This window comes from Canis aureus, chromosome 19 (genome assembly GCF_053574225.1).
Source record: "Canis aureus isolate CA01 chromosome 19, VMU_Caureus_v.1.0, whole genome shotgun sequence".
NCBI classification, from domain to species: Eukaryota; Metazoa; Chordata; class Mammalia; order Carnivora; family Canidae; genus Canis; species Canis aureus.
Window position 1 is genome coordinate 22,983,114 of NC_135629.1, and position 25,662 is coordinate 23,008,775.

Sequence of the window (25,662 nt, forward strand, 5' to 3'; positions counted from 1 at the left end):
AATATTAAAATGTTCCATCTAGAGGCAATTCTAATTAAATATCATGGACTGCCAAGAACCAAGTCAAAAAGCAAGCTCTCTAAAGACAAAGAATTGAATGTGTTACCAGCTCAGGGTTCCAGAGGTTATGAGTATAACTAAAGACTGCACAGCAATTAAAAGTAGTATTTTTGTCAGAAGATCAAACTAGCGTCATATATTAAAAAAAAAAAAAAAAAAAAAGGCCTCAGGCTGGTTTTCAAAGGGGTCTATTTTATACCAGAATAACCTATGAGCTATCTGTTTAACTCTTCATTTGCAGGAAAACATAAATCATCCATACAAGTCCACTGGACAGCTAGGTCACTCAAACATAAAAATCAAGGCATGAAATAAGCAAGTCATGAATTCAACTGTAATTCCACTCCATAAACACTTCCTTAGGCTGCAATATGTCTCAGTACTCTCTAGGTGCTGAGGCCCCAGCAATAAGCTAAGGAGAAAAGATCCATGTTATCATGAAGTTAAAACCAAGCTTTAAGTAGAAATATATTAAGTATGGGATGGTTAAAAATTTATGTAAGTGGAAAAAAATATGTAGCACAATAATCCATCACTGGAGAAGCAAAAGAAATAACTAAAGAAAGTAATAACCACACAATATGAATGTATTTCTTTGTAGTAGATCTTTTTTTTTTTAAAAGATTTTATTTATTTATTCATGAGAGACACAGAGAGAGAGGCAGAGACATAGGCAGAGGGAGAAGCAGGCTCCATGCTGGTAGCCTGTTGTAGCACTTGATCCCAGGTCTCCGGGGTCATGACCTGAGCCAAAGGCAGATGCTCAACCGCTGAGCCATCCGGGCATCCTCTTTGTAGTAGATCTTATGATTCCAATGTAACAGGTCTCAATTCCACTGATGGTCACCCCTCTTATCTTTATTTTCACCAAACATGAGAGACACAATCTAGAAGGAAGGTCCCCCTCTCTACTGTCAGTTGGAATGGGGCCACATCTCAATTTCTAATATAAAGCAAACTGAGCTACTCCCACCTTGCTCCCACCTTGCCAGACTGGGCCAGGGTTTCATCTGTCCCTACTATCCTTAAGTGGACATGGAATGGATGGCTCCCAGTTTGTGCCTGCAAGGCTGACACATTCTGGGATAAATGGGTCAATTAATTGCCTACACCAGGTGAGCAATTCATGACATAGTGATGGGAAGCTACGACACTCAGCATACAGCACATTTTGTAGGCGCAAAGTACTTCCAGATAGGTGGTGACATGTTAAAGGCCTAGATTCAGAATTTACTATGTTATTAATTAGTTTCTTCGTCTGGTTGCAATCTATGCTGATGTGTAGAGGTATTCACAGGATATGACTAGTTGTCTTATCTCAAAATGACCATGGGCCATAGGGAGAAAAACAATTAAGCAATCACTAATCTCTGCTGGCTCACAGGCTATTCATTCTAAGTATGCTCTGTCAAAGGTCATCTTAAAGAAATATGAACTATGGTGGATGAAAGAGAGATAGAGGATGAGAGGAAGAGTAATCAGTGGCATAATGGCCCAAACTTCAGTTTCCTAATTGAAAAGACTGTGCTCAGATCCATAAAATTTATCTAAAACTTGGCAAAATGACAACAGCAAAAACAGTTATTTAAGAAAAATAAGTTGGAGGAGGGCGGGGGGTGGGAGTGAATGGGTGACGGGCACTGGGTGTTATTCTGTATGTTAGTAAATTGAACACCAATAAAAAAAAAAATAATAAAAAAAATAAATAAATAAATAAAAGTCAAAGCATCTGATTAAAAAAATAGAATTATTCACGAAAAAAAAAAAAAAATAAGTTGGGGACACTGGGGTGGCTCAGTCAGTTAAGTGTCTGCTTTTGGCTCAGGTACTGATCTCAGGGTCCTGGGACTGAGTCCTGAGTCTTAGTAGTCTGGCTTCCTGCTCAGTGGTGACTCTGCTTCTCCCTCTAACTCTGCCCCTCCCCTAGTTCATGCTCTCTGTCACGCTCTCTTTTAAATGAATGAATGAATGAATGAATGAATGAATGAATGAAATCTTTAAGACGTTTTTCAAAAAAAATTTTTTTAATTTAAAAGAGCCATAAAACTTGCATTATTAATAATATACTGTTTATATTTAGAAAAATAGGCTCTAAATGAAGCAAAATACTACTAATTTTAACATAGAGGCAAAGACTCAATATATATCAAATTCTTAAATATTACATCAGTTCATAAGACTGTTAATTTAATTAAAACGCAATTCCTTTTATCTAGCTGGTCTGGGAGGATGCTGCTTGAAATTACAATCCAAACCAAGTCATACATAAATAAAAGTTACACTGTAGCAACTTTCATCCAAAGAGATCAATGTACTTCACAAGTAACTCATTCCATCTTTACAAGTTTTTTTTTCTTTTTTTAATTGAAACAACTTTTCTGGGGAGATATTAAAAGATGGGTGGCTTCCTGGTGTTTACTATTCTTTAAGCCCACTTTTCCTCTGTAAGTATTATTTTTCCAGGCCAATTCTTCTCATTTTAATAAATAACAAATTCAGGACTTTCACAAAGTATTATCTCTAAAATAGACATTGGACAGCCATTTTTTACTCTATCCATAGGTATTTCCCCTTAGTGAACACTCCCCCACATTCTTGGTTTGCCCTAATTATGCTACTTTCGTCCTTGAACAAATGATCTAGTCAAATACTCAAAACACAATTTCCTCTTAATATATTCACCTAAGCTGCTTCCTCTTTACTAAAGAAAAGGCTGGCTGCAGGATTCTATCTACCCTCTTTTATCAGCTTTTGTCAACTCCAGCTAGAAAAGAAGGTCACTGGTTTGCCAAGCATCAGCCAGTGTCACCTCCTGAGTCAATCAGGATGAGCATAAAGAACAAAGATGTGGGAGGTGTTTTAGTTAAAAGGCACCAGGAAGGATGAGAAGAAATTCAGGTAATTGTACCACGCATTTTTTTTTTTTTTTTTTTTGCAAAACTAATTAAGAAGACAGTGTTGGAAAAAGAGGGAGAGAGGGTTTAGAAACAGGAGAACATAGGAACGAACAAGACAGCAAGGTATCACAATTTTTTAATTCCGTGGAAAAAGATTATCAGCGATGCAAAAATAAACCAGCTGCAACAAGGCTGGCTGAGGGGAGCCTTGACTGGGAGCAGAGAAAAGGCCACCGACCCACCCACTGTGATCAGAAGTGTGGCCAAGGAAGCCCCCCTCACACTATCATTTCTCACTCCCCATCCAAGCCAGTGGTGATCAAGTTCTCTTAACATAACAAAGATTTCTCGGTGGACATCTTACAAACTCTTCTTCGTAATTTTCTTGATTCATCAAATCTAAGAACAGGATACAGAAGTAGGGAGGTGCATAAATGGCTTTATAAGAGAGACATCTTTGGAAATACTCGTCTGCTTTGCAGCCATGTCCCCAGACAGAAACTCACTGGAGGTAACTCAAGCCTAAAACCAGTGACACTCGAAATCATTCCTTTTAGAAGTCACCTGCACCTCTTTCCTTTTGCCTTAACATTGGCTGATCCAGAAATTCTGATCTCCTGATAAAACAGGGTATAGAGTCCACATTCTTTTCTTCAAGAGTATTTTCTTCAAGTGATTTCAGGAGAAATTTTCATGTTGTTTGCCATGCAGGCATAGGTTGGATATGAACTGATGCTTCCCTCAACAGCCTCAGAGCACCCATTCTCAGACAATGGAATGACTTTCCCCTGAAATGAGAATCCTTCTCAGTACTGTCTGCTCACACTGGTTCAGAAAGGTGTAACAGCTTCACATTCTCTCTACAAATAGTAAGCTATACTTCCTAAAATTTTAGTCTGGTTAAATCTGGTTAGCCTGATCAATCCCTTTCCATGGCTTCCCACTGCTCTTGGGATGAGAATCCTTAAGATCATCTACAAAGCCCCGGATGTTCTGGCCCTTGTCTACTTTTTACCCTTATGCTGTAACCATTCTTGCCTCGCTCTCTGCACACAACCATCCTGACTTCACTTCTTGGCATCCTGGAGCTGCCAAGCCCTCTGGCACCAAGGGCCTGGCCACAAGCTTTTTCTCTGCTCTGAAATATTCTCTCACCACAGGCTCCAGAGCTAACACCTATGCTTCCTTCAGCTCCACGATCACTTAGAGGATTCTTCCCTGCTCAAACTACTCCCTTTTCCTTTGCTTCATATTCTCACAGAACATTTTTTCTTTACTTCATAGCACTTACCTTAGTTCACTTCTGTGAGTGGGGCTGGGAAGATTATTTGATTATGTATCCACCTCCCACCCCCACTTACGATAAGCTCCAGAACAAAGGCCCTATCTGGTTTTGCTCAACATTGGGTCCCTAGTACACAGATGCTCAATAACTATTTGTTGAGTAAGTGAATGAATACATACTTGTTTCTATTTCCTCTCTGCTCATTCACTCAACAAGTTGACAGCTCCACCCTTTCCCCTCCACTGCCCCAAATCTAATCTTTCAAAGGTCCCACTGATCTCCCAATTGAATAATACAATGCACACTTTTCAATCCTCAATTTCTTGGACATATATGACATATCTACAATTGATCACCTCAAAACTTTTCTGCCATACCAGATTCTCCAGGTTTTGTTTGTTTCTCCATACTCTGTCCTTCCCTCTATTGGTGTATTCCAGAGTTCTTCTCAAAACCTACATCTTCTCTCACAACACTCTCTCTGGTAAACCCATACTCTGGATTAAAATACTTACTACTGAGTCTCAAACTTGTAGCTCAAGTTCAAACTTGGCTCAAGAAGCAGGTGGATTCCTAATCCTGATCACAAGAGCCCTGCCCATCTCTCCAGTCTCACCCCCAGCACGGCCAGCTTTCTCTTTGTTTTTGTCTGCTCTCATCTGCCACAGAGCCTCTGCACATGGATCTGCCTGAAATACTCTTCTCTCATCACTACACCAAATTAAAGTCTACTCACTCTTCAGACTGCAGGTCAGGGGTAACTAGGAAAGTCCTCTCTGACTTTTTACACTGAATCTTCCACCACTAGCTCCCATAACATTGTGTCCCTGTCTTTTCTGCTACCCCCCAACACTGCAACTGTGCATCCATTTCTGTGATAATGTGATGAACATTCATCTCTTCTATTAGTGGTGAACATCATGACGGCACATACAAATCCTCAAACCAAGAACAATGCCCTGTATGTTGGTGGCGCTCAACAAATACTAGTTTTATTTATTAACTCCTGCTCGATAGCTTTAGAAGAATGAGTACAGAATAAATGCAAAAGCACAGGCTGTGAATCAGGTAGATTTAACTTGGCTACTTTGCTCATTCATTCAATAATTCACATTCATTATTCATTAATCCAGTAAGAGTTTATTTATGAGGCCTTACTATATATTGGACATACTGTAAAATGCTCATGATCAGAGGTGAATAAAAGAGATATGATCCCAACTCTCAAAAGACTGGAAGCCCATGTGCACAGACCAGAGGTCAACAGACTTTCTTTTCTATAAAGATCCAGAAAGTAATTACTTTCAGTTTTGTGGGCCGTGAGTTCTCTGTTGCACTACTCACTTCACCATACTGTGAAAGCAGCCTAAGACCATATGAAAATGAAGGAGCATGGCTGTCTTCTAATAAAACTTTACAGAAATAGGCAGAAGGCAGAAGATGGCCAGGGACATTGTTTGCCAAGCCCTGATAGAGACCAATGTTCCCATCTCTATTATGTTTAGTTCTCCTCTATGTAAAATATATATAGTATCATGCTACCTTCCTTCTCCTTTATAACAAGGTTCCATTCACTTTACCTCTTTTGGTTGTTTTAACCACTGCTTTCTTCTTATGTCTTCTAAGACTTCTGGAGTCAATGCTTTCATAATTTACTCCCCAAATTATTTTGAGAGCATCCCCACCTCCCATCATATTCCTCTAAAACTGAATCCCCCACCTCCACCAGCTCCAAGTGGCATCTATCTGAACATCCCTCTTTTTTGCTAAAATGAAAATAAATGAAACAACTCACAGAAAGAAACGCAAACGCATTCCACCCACAGCTACCCAACACCGTTACAATGTCAGATCCACACTTGGCAGGGTCACATATAGGTGCTTCATTTCTTGGTCCCTGCTCACCTGTCCAGCTTCAACTCCCAACACTCTCTTGGTCCCATCTTCTACTATCTTGCATTTCACTGCGTCACACCAAGATCCAGAGTTCAGAAAGGTGTAACAGCTTCACATTCTCTCTACAAATAGTAAGCTATACTTCCTATATACTGTTGACTTGTCCCTTTCCTCATGCCATGCTCCCTGATCCCAGTCTTTGTTCTTTAAGGCTCCACTCAACATTAGCCACCTCACCTTCTTGTGCTGAACCGCAGTCCCTCTGTGGGCTCACAGTACTTCACCACCTGGCAGACCAACTGAAGCGTTCAATGTTAGAAGGCTTTACTAGTACTGGCTAATATTTATTGAGTTCTTTCGTACTTGTCCTTCAGAACTCCACTCAAAGGCAACCACCTCAGGAGCTGTGCTACATACCTTACATATATTAATTCATTAAACAACCACAACTCTGGAGTTGATTCAGGTGTTTCTGCTCTAACTCCATCTATACAGTCTAAAAAATATCACTTTCTGTAAAATCACACACTATAAATACAAGGGCATATAGGAAAAGAGGTTCGGGACAGACGTCTCCAAACCTCTGGACCTTTGTAACCAGAGCATGAATAACAACAATCAGTAAACCCTAATTCAACATGAGCTGGTTAAATTTCTACTGGCACTTTCAGCCAGCTTCACAGACAGTTTTAAACTCTAAGACTCCTGCTTCCTCCCCTCAAAAGGTAGAGCATGGATGGTAAGTCCATCTAACAGAGAGAATTCTTTAAAAATTACAACCTGATCCTGGATATAAACTTTTTTTGTGAGTGATTGAGTCACTGTAAAGAGAAATATCTTAGCAGCTGCTTCCTCTGCATACTCATCTTCTCCGGAGAGTGGAGTACAGTGAAAAAGGCAAGCAGTTCTTGCAGCTTGGATTCCTCTAAACCTCCAGGAGGGGCAGACGCTTTGTAGACATTCTGCCTATTTTAAAGTCTTCATCTATGGCTAAGGCTTTCTCTTTAAATATGTAAAACTTGTTCTTGACTGCTTCAAACATTTACATGCTGTGGAGAATGAATTCAAAGGAATTCCCTGTTACACTAGCACAAGTTCTTCATTTACCAGTAACACTAGAGGTACTCACATTAAAGAAACATACTACAACAGGATGGCAGGCGTGGGGGGGGGGGGGTGCTGCCACTGTGCCCATTTTACAGATAAGGAAACTAAGACTGAGACTACAGATTAGCTTACCTGACCAAGATTACTAACGACAGCTGAGATTCGAAGGCAAGATACATAATTCCAGATTTGTGCATTTAAGGAAGGAGGAATTGCAGTATCCCTGAATTCTTTTCCCAAAGAAAAGCCTTTGAGAGAAAACTTGCAAACACACACATACACACACTCTCTCTCTTCTCAAGAGAATTCAAATCAGTATTAATATATAAAACTAAAGTAAAACTAATAAATCTATAGAAGTGAATTGTATACACCTGTCCTCACATTTGCAGATCAATCACCAACAAACATCCTCAGCCTCCACTCATTTTCTGTTTAGTAAAGGGAAGAAAATAAAAGCTATAAAACATTCTGTGACTGCAAATTATGTCAGAAATGAGTTTTCATGTTATAGATTTAGTAAACCTAATGATTAAATATTTAAGATGGATTTTAAGCGGTTTGTGCAAATAAACTCATGGCAGCTCTGGGTGCATCCTGATCATCTAGTCCTAGCACATCTGAGCTGGGTCTCTGCTCACAAGGCCTCAGGAACATCTCAGAGACTCAGTAAGTGATAGCCAGTAGTGATACTGCTATTATTATAGGAAGTAAAGCACATATAGGCAAAATAAAAGAATATCTAAATAATAATGCAAGAGGTTTTCTAACGCACATCCTGCCACCCTCAAGGAGAAATTGGCCACTGTAACTACAGTGGACCTGTAAGCCTTATATACACTGAGGTTCTTTGTCATGGTAACTGTTCTGTGTAGCTCAGGCTTAAAAAAAAAAAAAAAAAAAAAACCTAATGTTTCTTTCAAGGGCTTTCAAAGTCCTTTGTTATCTTCATCTTACACGAATTAAATTCCAGTGATGTGTAGGTGGGCACTTCTCAAGGAAAAAGAAGCGACAGACAGCTCATTGAATGCCAGTGTTAGGGGGCAAGTCTGAGACCAGCTGGTCAGATGGGGAAACTGAGACCCAGGAAAGCAACTACCCCAAGGTCATACTACAGGTCGATGTTTGATTTCAGGGCTGTAGTTTTGATTATAAAGTAGCAAGTAGTAAGATCGGTTGAAGACAATGGCCTTTGGTCTTATCTCAAGATAATACATATCATAGAAATAAGATAAATGGTTTATTAGCAAAAAATAAAGGTCAGTGAGTAAGCTAGTGTTGAGTACAGAACACTCAAGGTGACACAGGTTCCTAAAAGGCAAAAAAATAAAGAGATAAGACTAAAATTTTATACATAAGAGATGGGGTTGGGACAGCAGGATCTTAGACAAGAAACAAAAGGATATATCATGTAAGGAAGAAGTCAAGTAACCCCATGGCAGGTGAGTCAAAATACCTGGTAACTAGAAAAAATAATTATGCAATTTGATTAACAATAAAAATTTCCTGAACAGAGATATAGATTTCCATCAGTTTACTGGCTCTACAAAGCAGGTATTGGAGCTCGTGGATGAGATGCTGTGATTAAATGTATTTTGAACATTACCTAACATTACCACTTACCTGAAATTAGTGATGCCTTCAAAAGTGAACTCATAAAATCATATATGGTCACTTATATCTTACCAGAGTTCCAGAACCAAAATTGCTGACTTCTCAGCTTGTAAGTAAAAGTTTAATCTCAGAATCAGGGAGCATTTTGATAGCCTAACATCTACTAAAATTTTTAAAATATACCACCAATTTATACCAGTTTCCTCAGAATTTTCTATAAGTAAAGATTTAATCCTTACTGTCAATCATCAAAACAATTTCTAAGTAATTTTAAGTATTGGATGTAAAGTAATTTCGGGGGGGGCGGCAGTTAAAAACTGTGCAAAGCATCCCACTCTTTCGCCCCTCCAAGAAAAATACCCTGTTAAGGGAACCTGTATCACCAGATGATTTTTAAGAATAAAAATTCCTTGCTGCTGAAATGTAACTGAATAGTTACCAGCTAAAAGAATCTTTATATATCCCATAGACCTCTGGAGAAATTAATTCCAGATCCTATGTAGAATCAATTTTCCTCACCTTTTGCCAAAGCATTAACCTTTTAATCATTTCTCAAGCACCCATTATGTGGCTGAGTCACTAAGGACTTGGTGTGTGTCCTTGGTTGAAACGCTGACAACAGTGATCAGCATTAATAAATACCGTGCCAGGTAGAGACCCAAGTGCTCTGCAAGCATCATGTCACTGGCTTCTCACAGTAACCCTATGAATGAGGATCTTCTATTATCCTTGTCATGCAGACAAGGGAACTATGGTTCAGAAAGGACTTGAACACTGCCAATCTAACTCCGGATCCCAGACCCTTTACCCATGACAAGAGGCAGAGCACATAATTAAACACCTTTGGGTAAGTGAATTTTTTAAAAATATTTTATTTATTTATTCATGAGAAACAGAGAGAGAGAGAGAGAGAGAGAGAGAGAGAGGCAGAGACAAAGGCAAAGGAAGAAGCAGGCTCTATGCAGGGAGCCCTACGCGGGACTCAATTCCAGTTCTCTAGGATCAGGCCCTGGGCTGAAGGCGGCACTAAACCGATGAGCCACCCAGGCTGCCCTGGGTAAGTGAATTTAAATTGAAAAATGGTAACTAGGGAGGCCTGGGTGGCTCAGTGGTTGAGCACCTGCCTTCAGCCCAGAGTGTGATCCTGGAGTCCCGGAGTCGAGTTCCATATCGGGTTCCCAGCAGAGAGCCGGCTTTTCCCCCGTCTCTGTCTCTGTCTCTGCCCCTCTCTGTCTCTGTGTCTCTCATGAATAAATAAATAAAATCTTTTTTTTTTAAAAAAAGAAAAAAGAAAAATGGTAACTCCACCAGAAAAGCAAAATTTCGGTGCAGAAATTTGCCAGGGGCATCTTAGGGTTATTTCCAATTTCCTCGTCTTAGTAGGAGGAAGATAAGAACATAATCTTTATCTTCTGATGGAAGAAAAGTACACTTGATGGCTCCTATGCGAGCTATGTCTCTTTGAAGGCTGGACTTAGGTCCACATGCTGGCTGTATAAGCAAAGGACTCCAGCAACAGAAAGAGTTGGTCTTTCCTGTAGAGCTTCCAAAAATGAACCTTTGTTTTATTCCAACCAGGGGCAAGTTGGCCACATGCACTGGATATACTGCCTTCAGGCAGAAAACTAATACTGGAAGAGAAAAAAGAAAGAAAAACACTTTCTGTTGATGTCAATGCACCAGTGTAAAAGGCAAAGCCAAGACTATGGTCACGTCAGTAAAGACCTTTGATGTCACAGGCTGACCCATCAAGAGCCTGCTGCTTGTGAAATTAGAGATGTTAGGGTCCCTTGGACTCTGAAAGGCCATTTTGTGCTACCGTTTCATTAAATCCAATTTGCCAAAAGGAATGTAGTGTCCAAAAGTAGAATTTATATAACACTTGATAGTTTAAAAGTTTCTTAAAAAGAAGTAGCTCTTAACCTTTCTTAAAAGTCAAATACCTTAAGGCCCCATTTGATTAGGAGTTGTGCTTTTCATTTTTGTTAAGAAAATGTATAAAAGGGGGAAAATGAAATCCATGGTTTTTTATCAATTTATACTTCATCACAGCAGCATCAATATTTACTTAAAAGAGAGATGTATGGTATATATACAAGTGAGGTATAAATTTAGTTAGTATCTGTCGACAATGGATTTATTAACCCCTTAGAGCTCCTCCAAAGGTACAAGTGGTTTCTGTAGCTTAAAGTAGGAATCACTGTGTAATTTTAGAATTTCTTATTTCTCATCTCTGTGGGATTTTACAGGATTAATCTATTTTTATCAACTTTGCACAAGTATATGCATATAATGGGATGTACCACACACACAGAAGGCTCTAAAGAGCCACTGAGTATTCTGCAACTTCTTCTCTTTTTTTTTTTTTTTTTTGAGACAGAGAGACAGAGCTCGAGCACATGCAAGGGTGGGGGGAGGAGGGGCAGAGGAAGAGAGAGAATCTTGAGCAAGCTCCACACCTAGCTAGCACAGAGCCCGACAGACGGCTGGATCTTAGGATCCTGAGATCGTAACTTGAGCTGAAATCAAGAGTCAGACGCTTAATCCACTGAGCCACCCAGGCACCACTATTTTGCAACTTCTACTTATCAATTTTACCTGAAAGCAACAACCACTTTGCTTGTCTTCCTCCTCCCCTCTTCTCAAATAAGTGCCTACGTATTGTACCACTGTTGGAAATTTGCCACAACTCTTTACATATTTACCATAGATCTAAGAAGCCCTAGAGGAAAGAAACTTGGTTGATTTTATTTGTACTAGCATTTCCCAATTTTCCTTAGGTTTCTTACAAATTAACCTCCAGACTTCCACAGCAGTGATTTTCAAACATAAGCATGCATTAGAATCTTCTAGAGGGCTGGCTGAAACAGAGAATAATGGCCCCGCTCCCAGAGCTTCTGGCTGGGCAGGTTTGGGATAGACTCAAGGAATTTGTATTTACATTTTTTTTAATATAGATATTATCAATTTATTTGACAGAGAGAGGGAGTGAGAGCACAAGCAGGAGGAGAAGCAGAGGCAGTCTCCTCGCTGAGGAAGAAGCAGGATTCAGGGCTTGATCCAAGACCCTCGGATCATGACCTGAGCCAAAAGCAGACGCTTAACCAACTGAGCCACCCAGGCACCCAGAATTTGCGTTTCTAGATAGCTCCCAGACATTGCAGGGGCTATAAGCCCCTCAGTCACACTTTGAGAGTTACTGAGTTACAGAATATTCTCCCAGAAACACCATATAGGGTTAAATTCTACACATATTAGCTCACGTCAAACTGAATAAAAGTTTACAGCAAGATTAAATGTCCTTCCAGAATATTATGGCGTTCCCCCCTGTCTAAGGGATATCAACGGTCTTAGGTGTCAATAAAAATGGGCACAATGGCCCCTACTCTTAATGCTAAATTATGAATTCTATCAAGATTATGCCAATTAATGAGTTGAAAAACTCTTGATGTATATGATTTTAATACAAACTTGGAAAGCTATTAGGAAAATTGTATCAACTATATAATGGCCTATGTGTTTATTAATTTACATTAAGATAACAAAATAAATAATAAATATTGCAAATATATATAACTCCAAGCAAAGGAAATCATAAAATCTAACAACACAATGATTTTTCTTTCTGGAAGTCACAGCATAGTTAATATTTTTGCTCTCCTGACTTTCTTACTTGTTGTAATTGAACAAGAATGCTACTTTGTAGGCTTTTGGTATTATATAAAGAACAAATTAAATCTCTCCAACACAGATTAATTCCAGTATAATCAACTCATTGTTTGCATGAGGAATAATGAGGTATCTAATAAAATATAAATTATCATTTTAGGTGTATTATTTCTGGTTTAATAAATGGTCAAAACTGGTATCAAAACAGAAAACTTGGGTGCCCAGTGAATAAGAAAACAAAGAAAAATGGTTTCACTGAATTATTAGCTGTGCTGAAAATGCCTAAAAATATACTGTAAGTTAATGGAGAAAAAGTTGCCTTAGCAACATGAGCATGGACAAAAATCATAAATAAAACCCCACCAAAAAAAAACTAGTTTTCAATAACCTACATGTTAATTTAGCTACTAATGAATTAACCATACATTAGTTCATCCTAGGATTAACCAATCTCCTTTTTCTTCAATGTCTTTTTCTGCATCAAGGACATTTTTATCAATGTTAAGATGCTTATATATTCCTAGGGTTTGAGACATCTTGAACACGCTAGACAGGAACTAGGTAAGTGTGACATGTCGAGGTTTGAAAAGAAATCGGGTTGAGAGCAGGAACAAGACGTGTGACTAACAAGTCAAGAGCTGTTACCGAGCTCAGGCCTGAATGGAAGGCTGTTGGCAGAGACAGGTCCAAATGCCACATCACCAAGGCTGACTCTTCACTGTGCTCTCCTCTCCTGTGAGAGGCTGTTTTTGACACAAAATATCAACCATACATGAGGTATGTCAGCTAACGTGGGCTCCAAAGGATTGTGAAAAGGAAAATCCGGATTAAATTTTTTATGTTCTCTTTGGAGGGGAGGAGGGAGGCCATGAGGAACCAATTGTATTGGGCAGGCGTCATGGAGGCACAGAAAGGTGTTAACATGGAGATGATATTAATTACTATATTTAGGTAATTAGTAACTAGAAGTTATTATCTCATTATCAACAACAATAAAGCAGAATCATTTACTGAGCACTTTCCATCCATCTGACACTGTGTTAAATGCTTCAGGTCTGTGCTAACACAGAGGCTGCAGACCACATGTAGCTACTGATAGTGCTGGAAATGTGGCCAACAATGTGACCGAGGAAATGAATTTTTAATTTTTATTTCATTTAAAACCAAATTTAAAGACAATACCCAATTTTGTTACCAGAAATCTTTTAAATATATTTGAGACAACTTGGGTATATGAATCTACTTTTTCAACTGTAAATCTCAGAGAAGCTAAACACAGGTCAAGTAATTCTGATGAAAATTTAGCATCAAATTGAAAGGTATTTGCAGATGTAAAATACACACTTGGTTTTGAAAACCTGGTATGAAAAACCTAGTATGAAGACTTAACTATGAAAAATAGAGTGTAAAGATCTTGTTAATAATTTTTATATTGATGATATCTTAAAATGATAATACTTGGGATATCCTGGGTAAAATAAGATATATTATTAAATTGATTTTCCCTGTTTCTTTTCAGCGCTTTTAACGTGACCACAAAGAAACTTAAATTGCCATATGTGGCTCACATTCCACGTCTACTGGGCAGTACTGATTTAGGTGAACAATCTCATTTAGTTCTCATGAAAACTTCTCCGGAGCAGGTACTAGGACCTCCATTTCACAGATGAGGACAGTGAGGCCCAGAGTGAATAATAAACTTGTCCAGTCTCCTAGTTAAGTATTGGTACCAAGCTGATCCTAGGTTTTCAACAGGGAAACTGATTATGGTTGCATCCCCAAAGCGTAAAGAAGCATACCAGCTGGCACGAATGGAAATTTAGCATCCAAATAATAATTTACTGCACTGTATGTATGTTGAGACTACCAGGCTGAAGTCATAAGGTTCTGTACTTCTCATAAATTCAATCTTTTCAGATTAACCTGCCTGTCATAAATATCACCAAACACTTAACAATGCAGGAGGAGCAAAGGCCATTACTACAGCCTGTCTTACCAGACGAGGGATTCCAATTAAATTCCATCAAACCACACGGAGCCGATACACTTTGACAAGCACCTTACATCCAAAACCTCCAAGAGCCTGGAATTTTTTTTTTTAATTTGCTCCCCCTTTCTCTTCTTAAGAGACAAAAGAAAACCCAGTAAAATGCTGAATGGGGTAAAAGCAAACACAACAAAGTTAACAGGGACCTATAAATGGCCCTTCAGAATTTGTAAAAACACAAAAACAAGAGGGCGCATTTCCATCACTGCACAATATGGCTTTTGTTTAAGAGCCAAGTCTCAGGCTTGAAACGTGTTGGTAATAAATCAGCAGGCATTATTTTAAATCAACTGGTTTTATGAAATAAGCCAAGAGTTGAAAGAGGCAGGACTAATTACCAACATTCCTTGATGAATTACTTAGCGGCGTGTGCTAAGTCAATGTGCGTCTACGTCTTGATCCCCAATTTTATCCCATACTTATTTCCCAGGAGGTAAAAAGAACATGTGGCTAATTAAGGCACCGATCTCCACAGCCAGAAGTACTCAAGGTAAGATTTCTTTCGAAAAAAAGAAAAGGTTCTTTGCCTGGTACTTATTAATCTAATTTTTACTACTTCACTAGAAAAACAGAGCTAATCTTGTCACCTTTAGGCAGTCTGAACTACCATGCAGTGCTCAGAAAAAAATGTTACATATTTGTAATTTAGCCAATAAGAATTTCTTAAGCCCTTCCTAACCAGCAGGAATGTCTCTGGTTTGTCGCTTCTAATTAAGTCTCAACAAAATTTCTAGCTCCTAAATTTTAATTATACAAAACTCAGGGCCAACGGGGGAGATTACAACAAAGCTATGCCTGGTGGTAAGGTAGCAGAGATCTGAATTTTGCTTTTCATGTCGGGCCTCTTAACTACTTTTGAAAATTATTCACAACCTGGTGATTCAAATTCTTTTCTTCGTTTTTAATTTTCAGGACCGTAGTATACCTTGCTATCTTTCCTGCAGGAAAGGCCATGAGAGTTACAAGGATGCGTGCAGGTCTAGTCAACTCATCCAACAGAAGAACCATACTCAGAAAGTCGGGAGTGAAGAGAACTTTGTCAAGGCTCCTCAATAAAATGCACTGGAGACACTCATTTTAATTATATTAAGAATGCAGGCCCACACTCTCCTAATAAAAATATAAGGCCTTTGACCACCACCATCTCCAATCCCAAAACCCACTCCAGAGGTAACTAGTAGAAACAGTTTTGGTATAGATTTATCTAGACCCTTTACTAAAATATCATTTTTTAAAGAATGATTTTAAATCAATTCTTTTCCTAAGACTACTCTCTAACACCCTCTAAGACTACTCTCTAACAGCCTCCTACTTCATCTGCTTTATATACTCCCATTTTGATTCATCCTATTTGTGCAACGTTATAAATTAATACGCAAAAATATCTAACTTCATAAACAAGGTCTGAAAGACTAGTGTATTGTCAAGGACTCCATTTTCCTTAAAGTTGAAGATGATATTCAAAGAAGTCAATAAAAAGAGACATATTCAGGACAAGAGCTAATAGTCTAGCACTGATTGCAGCTATAACCTTGCACAAAGCCATTATGCTGATTTACATATTTTTAAACACAGATCCTGCCCACTTATTTTAGTAGGGCAATGGTAAAATTAGATTGTGCTTACACATGTCCATAATCTCTGTTGTTCAAGGGTGTATTTATAGAACGTGGTCTTTCAAATCTAAGTCTTTCCTCATTGCAGGGAATAAGTAGGTAACATTTGTGAAGACTAGTGACCTTTCTGTATAGTAATATAAGATTTATTACAGCTGACATTATTCACTTAAAAGCAAACTGAAAAATAATCAGGATTGAAGCTCCAGTTTTAAGTGTTAAAAGCTATAATACTGCAGGGGACAGAGTAAGGAAAACTATAAATGCAACCATAATTTTAGGAGAAAATTCCTATTAAAAGATTGTGTGAGTCCACCATAATCAATATTTCAAAAGCAATTTACTGCAAAACAAACACATTATTAAAATATACATAGCTATAAAGGACATGAATTGTGATAGCTTGAGTCAACAGGATCTTTAGAACATAGGTGATCCTGAGTTATGATTTTTGAATGTTGTCACAGAAACTTTCAATACAGTGGGGTTTTTTTGTCCAACAGTGATACTATAACTAAACCCTAAATTGCCATTGTGGTCAGTGTGGCTGAGCACTCTTTTTATACAGTAAGAACACATCCAGATCTTTCATATGGTTATCATGGAGACTCAGGGATCCACTCTAATTATTCAATATAGATGGCCTCTTAATAATTCTAAATGTGTCAGATCATGTATCCTTCCATTAAACCTACAAAGCTCCTCTATAGCTTCTGAGTGGGAGCTCCCACTCTGCTCTAACAATTCTGTTATTGATGATTCTTCAGAAGTGTTGAGTATGTCCTTGCATGTCCTTGAGCTCTATAGAAAATGCAGAGGCAGCACGGGATGTGGTTATAAGTAGATAGGGTAGGGTGTGGAGCCTGTGCCTCAGTTTCCTCATCTGGAAGATGAGGCCTATTCTATGCAGCCCATAGGGTTGCTAGAGGAATAAATGAAATAAAGAATATGAAGTATTTAGTCTACAACCCAATACAGCTGATAATCAATGTCTGTATAGTCACGGTCTTTCCTCCTCCACGTTGCTTTAGGCAATACTGCATTGACACCAGTAATCTCTTTTTTTATTTACTTATTTATTTTTTTTATTAAGTAAACTCTATCCTCAACATGAGGTCATGAACCCAAGATCAAGAGTTGTACGCTCTACCAACTGAGCCAGCCAGGCACCCTACACCACTATTTCTTTTTAAAATTTTAAGCTGTGGCCTGAAGCTGTGTAATAAACATCTGCCACAGGTCCAAGGCTACCATGTCACCTGAGAGAATGACACTGTTACTTCTCCCTCCTGAAGTTTCTCAGGCCATTTACTCTAAGTGGGGTGCTACATCAATGGTTAAGCAACTTGAACCATGGAGTCTGAGTGGGTTCAAATGCAGACTGTATACCTGCTTCCCCAACTTTGGATGAGCTGCTTAGCCTCTGCCTCATTTCCCACATCTGTGACATAAGGATACTGGATATGACAAGCATGACCGATATTCCAACAGTTCTCCTGGGGAGACAAAGATGGACTGGAATGTAGGAGTCCCATTTATGAGAGCCTCGGTAAGTGTTCTCTAAACAAAGAGAAGAGTTGAGCAAAGTGCTAAGCACTCACAGGAATGTTTCTCAACCTTTTTTTCATCATCACCTCCCTTAGGAGCCTTTTTGGACAGTTTTTTCTCCAAATTGCCTCTCCTCAATCTCACACCCATGAAATTGTAACGGGCACCTATATAAACTTTATATACTAGGGTCCTTTAGAGGCCCAAACCGCTGTAACATCTATGACTTCTTGCCCTCCAAGGACCAATCCCTGCCCTCTGGGGGGCAGGATCACCCTTGTTAAGGATGCGTCCTCGACAGATCCCATCACATTAAAAAGAAATTACCATTCAGAGCCAAATAAAAAAAAAAAAACCCACTTGAATTGTCAATCCTAGGCCCCAGACCTTAATATTCTTCATAAGATGCCACCCTAACCTCCACTAGTACTGAATTATGAGAACTGCATCAATGAACAAAGACACATCTATTAGCATGGCTTCTTTTAACAGCAGGAAGAAAAGGAGCTGAACAGGCACCGCTCACAATCCACAAGATGATTTCGGTGGTTGCAAAGTGGCTCAGTGACAAGATGATAAAGATCCTTGTGTTTAAAGTGTCCCTCCCAAACCTGCAAGGTCCAGGTGTCCGCTGCGTGCAGCTAGCCTATCTACAACCTAAGGAAATCAAATCATCCAGATTCTATTTTATCCCTCGGCCACATAAAAATAGCATTGTGGTCATACGAGGAGAAATTGTTTACATTTTGTGCTTATATTGCCACGTGAACAGGTGATTAGAGCTGATATTTCAATGTTTTCAGAAAGGTGGAATTAATTCATACACTTAGCTGTGTCAAGATTAAATATTTTGTTTTAGATGGTTGCTGCTCCCCATGGGCCTGCCCATTTAAGCGGACCAGGCCTATAAATCTAAGCAGAAATGACTCTCTTCGCCAGCATTTCTAGTTACTAGTCATTGAAAGCAGTGCAGATGAAAACAACATCTCAAATTAATCAACATACATTTACAGATAGTCTTACACTACTTAGCCTGTGTTAAGTTTGATTTTACCAATGTAAGACAAGTCAATGGAGCACATTTCTGTGCCAGCCCTGAGATGACTAAATCCACAGGGCTTGTAAGCAGCATGAGAGGGGCTTGTAAGCAGCATGAGAGGCAAATGGTTCATCAGTCAGTGCTCATGGAAGCTAGCACATACCTGTAACCCCTGAATGATCTAACTGCTTTCCAAACACAGAGTAAGAAGTCCCCACTCTAGGAAGAATAGTTTAAAGCAAGAGACTCATAGTAGAATCCAGAAGAAGAAATTCTATTTCTTTTGCTTGATTTGTAAACATGAACAAAGAGAAAGACAAGATTTACGTCTACCTGGTCAAAACCGCCTAATATATTTCTCCAGAACTCACTCCCACAAAAGGCAATTGTGGAGTGGGAAAACAGCTGAGGTCAGGGAGTCTGTATCCTAAACCACTAAGCACAGCTCCTTCCAAGGAGCTCGAGGGAGGGAAGAGGTAAGAGGGAGAGAAGAAGGGAGAGTTTTTGTTGGATTTTTCTTCCCTGCTGTTAAATTTGGTTCCATGTTAACAAACATGGTCTATGATTTTTAAAAATCAGTAAAAATGAGTTTTAAAAAGAAAGAAAATTATCTTATGTGTCACACTGAACACATCAAAGTGATACAACCAGGAGACTCAAAGACCCTGTAGGCAAATGAAGTCTCTGGGAGGATGAAAAGCTGTTTGAACCTGGAGTATGTTTGCTCCCCTCTGAAGAAGGATGTGGCCTTCCAGACACTAAGTTTGATCCAAAAATGAAAGGACACCAAAGTTTATAAATAGTTCTGAAACCAAGGCTTACAGAATATGTATGTCACACTGTCTAGAGACAAAAACATACGATGGATCACAGATGAACAAGAATAAGTATGTGACAGCTCACAGACTATAGTACTAGAAGAATTCTTGGATGTCCTTTCTTTTGGGGGCAGCACCTATAGCAACAGATTCCCTAAGAGGAAAAATCCAAGCCTATCTGAGACATGCCGTACCTGTTCTTGCTTTCTGTGGCCACCATGATGCAAATTAGGTTCTGTATTCCCAGCTAAATAAATCAGGAACAAAATATAAATGCATAGTGGAGTATGCAAATAGTCCCTTTTGCTAATCTCCAATCCACCAACCCACAGGAACTCTACACACCTTTTTTCATGTTTCTGTATTAACCTAAAGGAGAAGCAACACCTTCAAAATTCTACACCAGGTATTCTTCAGGAGTTATGGACAAAGGCCAGCAATTCAGTCATTCACCTTTCCCTAACTAATGAAATCTCATGGAATACTGAGTGTAGAACAAGGTGACAAGGAAGCAGGACTTCTATCTTAACTCACCAGAGTAACTATCTGAATGGGAATCCCGTATTATTACACAATCAAGTAAATTGAGTTTACAACATAGTGGGCCCTGGCAAAGTGTTTGTAGACTTCATACACCAGCAAGCACCATTTCAAATTTTGTGGCAATCTGCCCAATTTCTTGGATTATCCAAGATAAAAAGGAAAAAAAATTAAAATAGTCTTGCAAACTACTTAAAATAGCCTAAAGTTACAAAAATATCCTTTTTCCTTTTAAATTCATAAAACCTTTCCCCCAAAGCAGAACTCAAAATTTCAATGTACCATCCAGTCCAGAGAGAACACTTTGTCTTTAATTCTTTTAATTCCAAGGTGAAGAAAAGAAGGGGATGAAGGAGGGAAGGGAAAGCCTTGGCAATTCCCTACAAAATTCTGAACAGAGAAATGTCTTCAAAGTATAAACTAATGTTTTCAAGTTAAGAGCAGTCAGAGCCCATGTTGTGGGAGGGAACGAAGGGAGAAATTCTGATGAACCTGCCAGTTCAAGATCAGAGCAACCAGGTGCTCCTCCAATCAGCCAGCATTACAGATGAGACCGCGAGACACAAGCCTGGTGAGTGTGCGGAAGGTAACACAGTGCTTGGGACTGTGATGCTTCTTTAGCTATGGGACCTGACATGTATCCGCAGGGCCCACTCCTGGTTTCTCTGCTTTTGTTTGAAAGAAGCTAGATCAAACTGCAAAGCTATGATTTGCATGACTTCATGTCAACGAAACCCACCTGTAGAAGACACTGACTGCTTCCATTATTGGTTCTTGACTTAACTTTCTTGTTAATTGATAATTTGAAATACAAGGTGTGTTCACTATGATGAATAATGCATTACATACACTAAGTGCTGGTTAATTTATGATAAAGAAGCATCCTTAAATTATAATACCCAATTGAGTCAGGTTGTTTTTAAGAAATCCGGGCAATATACCTAATACAACAGTAAGACTAATCAGTCCATATCACCCAACATGAAAATCAATAATAAGAAGAAAGCTACAAAGTAATTAAATATAGAAACAAGAAGCTAATCCCACAAAGCTTCGCAATTTACACACTAAATGGTGAAAATGTGAGGAATAAGTAGTAATGCAAATTTCCACCCCCTACTCTGAATTCCAAAGACTGGCCTTAAGTTTACAGGAAGCTGTCAACAATTTTTAAACATGCTTTTTAAGTTCCATTTTTTAAGCCTAACTCTGCCAAGAAAAGGAATTAACCTGAAAACATGAAGCTAGCTTTTCAAAATCATTCAACCCACTGATAGTAAAATGTTGGTAACGAGTTTGTGTATGTGATCTATCAAGTTCTCAAAAACCAGTAGAAATGGGGAGATTTAAACAGGATTCTCTAGCAAATGCTACTACATCTGACTGTATACATCTACCTTCACTGAGAAGCAGGTATGTCGGTTTAGCAATTTAAATCGTCAAAAATGAAATGAGGAATTTACTCAGGCTACATTATGAAAAAATATTTATTCAACAGAATTTGTATCATAACGTAGTCAATTACTATACCCACTAATTACTCATTCCTTGAAAATGTATATTTGTAGAAAAATGGTCCAAGATTAAGCAAATTAACTGTTTTTAATATATTAGCCATTTAAGTTTACAAAATTATGCTTATAATTTAAAAACATAAAAGAGAAAAGAAAACAAGACCATATTTCTCTCACCTTTCTACAATAAATATTTCATAATAATATTTTTATATAAAAAAGTTTTGAAAATATGTAAACTATTGTCAAGTACAAAGTCCTTAATTATCTAACACCATCCCCTACATGCTATGGTCCTCAAAAATATTATTTCAATTTCTTAGAATGTCATTTGAGAGAAAATTACATATTTTTATTTAGTCTTTTATCAAAGGGTATTACAATCTAAAACATCTATCAAACCCATCTGCATTGCTATGCCAACTAAACTTTCTTTTTTGTATGACACACTTTTCTACTTTATATGCTGAAGTATAAAAATGCACAAGTTAAATAAAGATAAACTATATTCAGCTTGAAATATAGATATACCAATTGCTCATTTTTAGTTAGATTGGGACTCCTACTTCTAATAATTTATTTGTGCTTTAATTTTGGACATTTTTCTGTGATCCCTAAATTGAAGATTGTAGCTCAAGCCACTGCTACCAGGACACAGCAACATATGAAGAAAAATGGGTATATTATTCAAACCACATGGTACAGATTTTCATTCTAAGCATTTTCAAAATAACATTTTAAGTAATAAAAGCATTTAGGAATGACACTCATTTTTAAGATGAAACAGAGATGGTATTTCAATGCATCTGCATGGGTGATTTCCGCACCATCACCTGTAACTGCCTTAAAGAAACACTGATTGCAATTAATATACTTTAACACAATATGAAACATTACCTTTGAATTGGACACAAATCACTACTACACAAATCCATGTCATCTCTTCTACAATATATCCTTCAGATTTAAAAAGTAGACTATTAAGGTGAATAAAATAGACAAATTTCTCCACATTATAATTTAATTCATATAATTTTAAATTCATCTAACTTTAAAAGGCATAGACAAAACAACTGTGATTCCTGTGAACACTAGACCATGTAAATCCTAAATTTATAAAAACTTAATGATTGTCAATTTTCACCTAAGCAGAACAGAAAGATTTAATGCAGCATCTCTTCCCAAAATGCTTTTACGGTTTTATTAGGGTGGGGGGCAGGGGAACAAAATATCCGTTAATTGTAGCAATACCCAGAACTTCAATCACATCAGAGTAATATTTTATGCTAACCTGTTTGGATCTTTTTTGCCTCACAAAATTTCTGCTTTTTTTTTTTTTTTTTCAGCGAAGAGCTTCATTCTTTCATAACTACATTTTAAAAGTCTATGCAATTTACTTTAAATTTGTTTTTCAAGAATCTTTCCTAGTTCCTGGTAAGAATCATACATTGCTTCCAGTTATAACACATCATCTCTCTATTTACTTTAATTGTCAACTTTAAATAGTGGGAGATGTTTTTTTCTGAGCACACGAATGAATGCAGAGACCAACAATGAATCACCAGTGTGTAAAGTTCACATTGTTTAATGAACAGTAACACTTGGGACTCTTCCGAATGAATCAATTAGGTGAATGGGTTAAAAAAATGTTCTTTTAAGTAAAAAAAAGTTCCCTTAGTTTCCTTTTAGCTTTCCTTGCATCAGTCATATTTAAGAGTTGGAATGTTTATCTTTAAACAAGGAGTACATCCCAGTGTGATGTGGAGGACACATGTGTGAGATGGGATTCTATTCTTAGACTTGTTACAGTTTTCCCCAGTAATTAGGAAGCTATATGTCCCTGATAGAATGATGCTAACAAGCTCCTGCAGTTTCTACTCTAACAAGAAATCAAAGAGCCCCCAAACAGACCACTTCAGTTAAAGGATTATGCATTCTGGTTATTAAAGTGAAGAAAGCTCTCCTACAGTTTTATCCCAGAAGAGACTTTCTAAAACAGTCAGATTCCAGAGCCAAGATTACTTACTAAATAAAGAAGAAATTTAAAGGATCGCCATGGAATGTTTGGAGGGAAAAAATACATGAAGTTACTAGAAGAGATTCATTTCAGGTAACTTGTACATTTTGAAACTTTCCCAAAGAAAATAAATTGAAAGATATCATTACAACAGACACCTATTCGCACCTGCTATTTCTCATGGAGCATCAACACTCTTCCTCCATTTAGTGAGGGCTACTACTAAATTTGCAGTTACTTTGCACCCTTCTTCGGACATGCAAAGTCACGTAGCCTTAGTAGAGTTGGCATCGACAAGACCAATACGATTCAGATGGGTTAACCTGACCAAAAACACATTCCAGTAAACAAAATACCTAGGAAATGGAAAATGTTGGTCTGGAAGAGGGCTTGGCCCAACGGACAAGAGTGACACGTACCTTGAGGACTTCCATCGGCACCTGGGTGGCAGAGGGAAGGGTGGTGGGCACGCTGACGTTTATGGCTGGGGTCTGGCTCACAGGCACTCTCTGTTGCATGAACTGGGCCGCCTGCAGCTTCTGCTGCTGCTCCCTGCGCTCCTGCTCCTGCATTTGCTCACGCATGAGTTGCTGGCGTAGCAAGATGCGTGATGTCATACTGGAGGAGCTTATCGGAGGCTTGGAGGCCCCAGGATGCTCCTCGGAACTGCTGTGGGAAAACCAAAAAAAAAAAAAAAAAAAAGGCACAACATTTAGTTTCCTAATGAGACCTTTCGTTTGCATTTCGGAGGATATCCTAAATTGTACCAAACTATGAAATGATCCTGTGCAAAGATAATCAAGTTGCAGAATGGTATGCCACGTAATTGAAAACCAAGAGGTGACAGGATTTAAGTCATTAGGAGTTGAATTAAAATAAGTCAGCTTGATTGCATCTAGGCATTTTTATCATGAGGCTTAATTTTTTTTTAACATTTTATACCACATACTACTCATCACCACCAAATATAGCGCCGCCATATGAAGTGCCAAGAAGCAGTGCGTCTTAATGGCACCCAGATTTCCACATTTAAAAATAAATTGCTTGATTTGCTTTTTCATAACTGAATCTAACCAAATAACTACTCCTACACGTTATCTAAATTCCTTGAAGAGGTCTACGATGTTTACTAACTTGAAATCATTTAAAGGAAAGGTGAACTTTATCATGAGGAAATTCTGTGAGGATATGGGAAGTAAAAACCACTAATGAAAGAAACATTTTGACCAGAACGTGAACACTGGGCTCAACTTCACACTTCGAGAAAGGGGGCACAGGACGAGCTGGTTTGACAACGCAATTCTCTGTCTGGTTTTCTTTGTACCGTCTTTTCTCCTTATTCATCTTGGCAAGCTCTCTCCTACATGTGTCTGCGAGTTCCCCATGCGGCCTACTTCTAATGGTTTTGGTGCTTGCTCTATCCAAAATTACAGAAAAAGCTTAAACACTAGTCCTAAGTTAGGAAGAAAAGACTTCCTAATTTTCCTAAATATGGGTTGCAACTGCTTATCTTGCCAGCTCTACAGCATCAACAAGTTATTAAACCTCCGTCTGCCTTAGTTACCTTATCCAGAAAAGAAGGATAATAATAGTTTTTTACACACTTACTCATTTATCAAAGAGAGCGGGTTTAAAAACTTGTTACATTTACTTATATTTTATGGCCCTACCTCTTCTGGATTTTGTGAAGATTAAATAATACATAAAATAATGCACATAAATTGCCTAGTACAAGTGACATATAGTACTGCCTCAACAAAGGTTTGTCGTTGCTGTTATTATTAGCCGCAATTTTTCGTTATTTCCAACAATATGGTTTTCTTAAAAAAAAAAAAAAAAAATCTCTGCTTAGGCCAAACAATTGCAAAACCTTAGTACCTAGAAACAGAAAAAAAAGTAACATTTGAGAAAATATTCACTCCCGAGGAAATCACTCATCAAGGGAAATATGTGCAGCTTTAGCTTCCTTCCTTGAGTATAAACCCCAATATTGTC

At 38.2% G+C, this 25,662-nt stretch overlaps 1 protein-coding gene across 13 annotated transcripts in view; it reads right to left on the bottom strand.

The window, feature by feature from the left end:
- Window positions 1-25,662, bottom strand: part of MITF (melanocyte inducing transcription factor) — a 219,497-nt gene that overhangs the window by 66,489 nt on the left and 127,346 nt on the right. For 9 of the 13 annotated variants that reach the window (XR_013357675.1, XM_077858087.1, XM_077858085.1 and 6 more), the window contains one exon: window positions 24,087-24,336. Coding sequence is in view for 12 of the 13 variants with exons in the window: in XM_077858087.1 (XP_077714213.1) it covers window positions 24,087-24,336 (250 nt within the window). In the remaining variant the exon portion in view is untranslated. The remainder of the gene's footprint in view (window positions 1-24,086; window positions 24,337-25,662) is intronic. The other 4 variants (XM_077858088.1, XM_077858086.1, XM_077858095.1 and 1 more) reach the window with 1 other exon arrangement.